General features: G+C 47.1%; 1 protein-coding gene across 1 annotated transcript; it reads left to right on the top strand.

Annotated features, from left to right (window-relative positions):
- The first annotated feature begins 469 nt into the window (after positions 1-469).
- Positions 470-4,699, top strand: CCDC70 (coiled-coil domain containing 70). Its single transcript, XM_023187420.1, has 2 exons — positions 470-746; positions 3,796-4,699. The coding sequence occupies exon 2, from the start codon at positions 3,843-3,845 to the stop codon at positions 4,542-4,544; it is 702 nt and encodes a 233-aa protein (XP_023043188.1). The 5' UTR covers positions 470-746; positions 3,796-3,842; the 3' UTR covers positions 4,545-4,699.
- The last annotated feature ends 985 nt before the right edge of the window (positions 4,700-5,684 follow it).

The following is a 5,684-nucleotide window of genomic DNA, read 5'->3' as shown; positions in this document are numbered from 1 at the left end:
ACAGCATATTTGAACTGACAGAAGAAAAAATCCACGAGCTTGTAAACAGGTTAATTGAGATTATCTAATCTAAGCAGCAGAAAGAAAAAAGAATGAAGAAAAATGAATATAACTTTAGAGACCTGGGGGACACCCTCGCGCTACTAGTAATCACATAATATGAGCCCTAGAAGGAGAGGAGACAGAGAAAATTGAAGAAAGAATATTTGAAGAAGTAATGGCCAAAAACTTCTGAAATTTGATGAAAAACTGTATCAAATCTGCATATCCAAGAAGCTCAACAATCTCCAAGTAGAATAAACCTTAAGACCAAGACACATCCTAGTCAAACTATCAAAAGCCAAAGACAAAGAATCTGGAAAGCAGCAAGAGAAGTGATTCATCCCACACACAGCCCTCACTAGACCATGACTTCCTAGAACAATGCTCCTAGAACCAATGCCGACAGAATCTGAGGTAACAATCACTCGTGAGTCATCAACAGCACTGCCCCATCAGGGAAGTCAAAGACGGAAAAGGAACTCTTTCAGACCTTTCAAGTGCCCCCTCCTTTCCTTAAAGTCTTTTATAGGGGGCTTCTTCTTGGAGTCTCCATCCTGTGAGTCAGGTCTGAAAGGGCACAGACAGGTCACAGCCAGCATTGTTGGGGCAGGCCTGCAAGCAGCATCATTGGGGATCTGACATGACGATGGCCGCCTGCACCCTCTGAGGGCTACAGGACTTACCCCTTGGGAAGCAGCTAAGCAGTAAGTAACTGTTGGCTTTAGACTGTATAGTATTTGTTCTAAGCATAAGGTAATATATATTTTCCTTAAAAAGAAGTTCCTAGTCTTACAGTATAACTGAAAACTAGGCGTGTTTCTTTAATGCATGTTTTTATAGCTATACAGATACACATCTACAGTTTCATATTGTACTTTATATCTTAATACACATCTACATATTTGATATGGTTCTTATTTTCTTTCTTTCTTAAAGAAAGTTTAGTGTTCACTTGAGAAAAACTTGGAGGTGAATTTTTTCCAACATCCTAACCCAGTAGACGCCCATTCATCCAGCTGCTATTTTCTGAACACCTATCCTGTGGCAGGACGTTTCGCTGGATGCCAGATATAGAGATGGAAGATCAGGTGTTTCTAGTGGGACAGGAAGTGCACATGCTCAGTATGAGCTTAGGAGAGACTGCCTGGAGGAGGTATCTGAGTGCTGAAGGATTCGCTAGGTGAACTGAAGTGAGCTTGGACAAGGCTATCCAGGGAGAGGGGGCCAGCATGACATGGAAGTGAGGGAGGACCTCGCATATTAGACGGATTCCAGGCAAAGAGTCATACAACATAGAAAATCAAATTTCCAAAATGCAGTTAAATGCAGTTCAATTCAACCAACATTTTCACCAATTCCCTCCTATATAGACGGCTTTATATTGTAATAGCTCCTGGGTTACAGAGATGTCAGGAAGACATGTCTACACCTAATTTCAATCAAGTCTGACAAGTAACAGTGGAGTAACAGACGGACAGCACTGCGGAGGTGGCGAGGAACTATGTCTGGAGGGTCCGAGTGGCTTTCAGAGGGGAAGGGATGAACAGGAATTCAAGCCCACCATAGGAGGAAAAGGGGCTCTCAGTAGAGGATGCGGCATGTGCTTCAGCATCCAGGCAGGAAACTGCAGGCAGGGTGCCAAGAGCTGAATAGAGCTCATTCATACTGGGCCTTAGATTTGGAGTTGGGTGCAGGCTGGGTAGGAAGGACAGGGAGAAACAAGCTGGAGTTGGGCTGCACAGGGCCTTTCTAGGGCATTCAGCTTTGATCTTTGGGCTACAGGGTCTTTGAAGGTGTGTGAACTGGTGTGATAGGACGAGAAAGTGTTTTAGAAAACACCTGTAGGGCTACAGTGCAGGGGCAGATAAGAGGGTAAGATCAATACAGAGAGCAGCCAGGCTGTTTCAGGCATCCTGGCCTGACCTGGCTGTGGTTGGGGAGATGGAACAGGGGCATGGTTTCAAGAAATGTTAAGGATCTCAGCTAGGTGGGCTTGATGGTTGAGGAGAGACGTATGGTGAGGGAGAGGAAAAGGTCAAGGATGTGCCCCTGGTTCTGGTTTGTGTGACTTGATGGATGGTGATGCCACCAGCTGTCCACAACCTAGCCACTGTCTCTTCATATGGGTGCGCACACACACACACACACACACCCAGTTGTGTCTTTTCTCCTCCTCCACTCCCTGTTCCTAAACCAGAAATGGAAAAACACAGAGAAAGCCCTGAAAATTTCCCCAAAAGGTCTCATGGATGATGGATCAGTGAGGTCCACTGAGTGAGGGCCAGACCCTGGCAACTTCCTCAATAAAGCACAAAATGGAAAACAACGCTCTCAGCATGTGCATGCACCACTTATCTAACAACACAGCTCTTTACTGCCCCCTAACCACCTTCCTATGTCCAGTACTTTTTCTCATCCCTTGATTCATGTTTGTAGTTACAGGGATTGTTACAGATAGTTCTGCTATCTGATTCCTCAGATATATGGCAATGTTTGAAGATCTTTCTCCTTCCCTCCCTCCCTCCCTCTCTGTCTTTTTCTTTCCTTTTTTTCTTTTCCTTCTTTCTTCTCCCCAGCTTTTATTTTATTGTGAAATATACTGTATTGACCGGGGTACATAAAATATCCATGTACCGCTTAACACGTTTTTATAACAACACACATGAAACCACCACCAAGCAAAGAAACTGAATGCTGCTAGCACTGCAGAAGCCCCTCTCAAGTACTCACTTAATCACAATCCTTAGTCTCACCTCCTCATCCCACACCCCAAATCCTCCCACACCAGCAACTATTACTCTGACTTTGGGACTCACTTCCTTGCTTTTCTTTCTGTGTTAACACTGAAGTATGTCCCCCTAAACCATGGCATTTAGTCCTGCTTGTTTGGAACTTCATTCTTTGAAATTCCCTGATCCTGCTTCTCTCTTTCAGCAGAGTGTTTATAAGATTCACCCATACTGTTGACGGCAGCCATGCTGTCTGCCATGTGGATATACCGCCATTTTTTATTCCACTCTATTGGGATGGTCACTGGATTGTTTCCAGAGTTGAGCTCTTATGAGCAAAGCTCCTCGAACACACTTGTACATGTATCCTACTCACAGTTCCCAAGTTTTCTCAGGGTTTATGTCTGGGACTGGAGTTGCTGGGTCATCTGGTGTCTTTCTTATTGTTCCATATTACTCAATATTGCATGAGGGTCTTCTTGTTCCATGACCCTGGCAACATTCACCATTGTCTCTCACCTTTTTGTTTTAAACCACTTTTCCCAAAATAAACTCCTCTCCTAATATACACTGTCCTCCTCCCCTCTGAGGTCAGTGGGCCTATCTTCTGTGTCCCAGGCTCGTAATAGAGGACATTCACATGTGAGCATGACCATAGGCAGAAAGGAACAATTCCCAAGTGAGTACACCAAAACCTAAATTCATTCGGATTGACTGAACAAGCGTAAATTCTTCTTGGCCTCGTCATATCACACCTGTGTGTTCTGATACCCTAGTTGAGAGCCACTGTCCTTCTTGGCTGAGTGTCTATGTTTTTAGCAGCCTTGAGCTTGAATGTACTGACTGCCTCTCCAGCTCACAGCCATGACCATCCCACGTTTCTCGACCAAAGCTTGTCCCTCACAAACACCACCATGGGGACAAAGAAATGTGATTACATTTTCTCAAATCCAGTACTACAGAACCAAGGGCCGTCCCTTGGCATGTGATACTCACAGACCTCTCTTCTCTGCTGCCCCCACAGGATCCAACCAGCTGACCTGGACCTGGCCAAGGGTCCTGTCATCCCTCATGGCCACCCCACCATTCCGACTGTTAAGGAAGATGTTTTCCTTCAAGGTGAGCAGATGGATGGGGCTTGCCTGCTTCCGGTCCCTGGTGACATCCTCTCCCAGTATTCGCCAGAAGAAACTAATGCACAAGCTGCAGGAAGAAAAGGCTTTTCACGAAGAGATGAAAATTTTTCGTGAGAAAATAGAGGACTTCAGGGAAGAAATGTGGACTTTCCGAGGCAAAATTCGTGCTTTCCGGGGCCAGATCCTGGGTTTTTGGGAAGAGGAGAGACCTTTCTGGGAAGTGGAGAAAAGCTTCTGGAAAGAGGAAAAATCCTTCTGGGAAATGGAAAAGTCTTTCAGGGAGGAAGAGAAAACTTTTTGGAAAAAGTACCGCATTTTCTGGAAGGATGATAAGGCCTTCTGGAAAGAGGACAATGCCTTATGGGAAAAAGACCGGAACCTTCTTCAGGAGGACAAGGCCCTGTGGGAGGAAGAAAAGGCCCTGTGGGTAGAGGAAAGAGCCCTCCTTGAGGAGGAGAAAGCCCTGTGGGAGGATAAAACGTCCCTCTGGGAGGAAGAGAATGCCCTCTGGGAGGAGGAGAGGGCCTTCTGGGTGGACAGCAATGGCCACATTGCCAGGGAGCAGAGGCTCGAAGATGGGCTCCACAATGCCAACAGAGGGCAGCGCTCGCTGGCCTTCTCCCGGGGCAGGGCATAACCAGCATGCAGGTGCAGGGCCCTGTGGTCCAGACTCCCCTGGGTTGGGATTCAAGTCCAGGGTGAACTCATGTGCTGGAGAAAAAACACATTCATTGGTCTCCTTGTTTTGAAAGATCCAATAAAGTCCTGAGGCAAGGTTTGGAAATCCAACTTCTTTGAGGAAGGCTGGCTGCATTTTTTCCAGGTTTTGTGATGCTCCCAGGTCATATTCCCATCTCTGGGCCACAGAGCTCGGTCCCAGGCAGCTCCCAGTGACTCCAGCCTGTGCGGGTGTTTGGAAGCAGAGACGCTTTGGCTCTCTAAAGAGTCAAAATGGGGAGGAGAGGCTTGAGCCGTGCCAGCTAGAGACACACAGGGACGGAGAGGGGCTGAGACACCACTGTCTCTGCCACACTGTAGGGAGGTCACTTCTTCACTTGGGGCAGTCTTGGAGGCCTGGAGAGGGCTGACAGCATTCCAGTAAAGGCCTCCGTGCTGTTAACTTTTTGTTTGTGCCTCTTCCTCCCCTGGTAGGGCATGTGGAGGACACAGGCAGAATCCCTGCACAACCCACTCACTGGTAGTTCCGAGTTCCACCAAACGTCTCAGCGGCCCTACTCAGGCAGCATGAAAATAAGGCCTTGGCATGGGGGCTGAGACTCAAGAGTGCGGCCCCCAAGAGCACTGACGCCCCTAACAAGGGAGTCAAGCTGACCCACAGAGTGGCCTGGGCAATGCACGGGCATGCTCCCTGCCCCTGCCCTCACATATTCCCACTCACAGAAGACTCATGGTCCCTGTTTTTCTGTATTATACATTCTTTTTGGGGGGCTTCCTGCTTTCATCTATTTTAAAATTAAAATACCCTAGGAAGTAGTACATTGAATGAATGTGCATGAATGTGGTCAAGCAACTTATGTGCCCAACTTTTCTTCTGGGGGTGGGGAGATTCGATGGCCTTTATGGGGAATGCTACACAAATGACCAAAAGTGTAAGGGAGTAAGAAACGCCACAACAAATGTGTCTTGCTTCCCCTTTCCTTAGGCCTGGCCTTCATTGTTATATTAACACATCAACTTACCTCACCATGGTGGGTCCCCTACTACTAGACAAGCACTTTCTCGTGCACCTCCTCATGTGACCTTCACCACAGCTCTG

The sequence above is a fragment of the Piliocolobus tephrosceles genome, chromosome X (assembly GCF_002776525.5).
Source record: "Piliocolobus tephrosceles isolate RC106 chromosome X, ASM277652v3, whole genome shotgun sequence".
In the NCBI taxonomy this organism is placed as follows: Eukaryota; Metazoa; Chordata; class Mammalia; order Primates; family Cercopithecidae; genus Piliocolobus; species Piliocolobus tephrosceles.
This window is presented reverse-complemented; position numbering and strand designations above follow the sequence as displayed.

Coding starts and splice junctions, on each gene's coding strand:
- CCDC70 (XM_023187420.1), top strand. CDS start 3,843: ATGGCCACCCCACCATTCCGACTGTTAAGGAAGATGTTTTCCTTCAAG.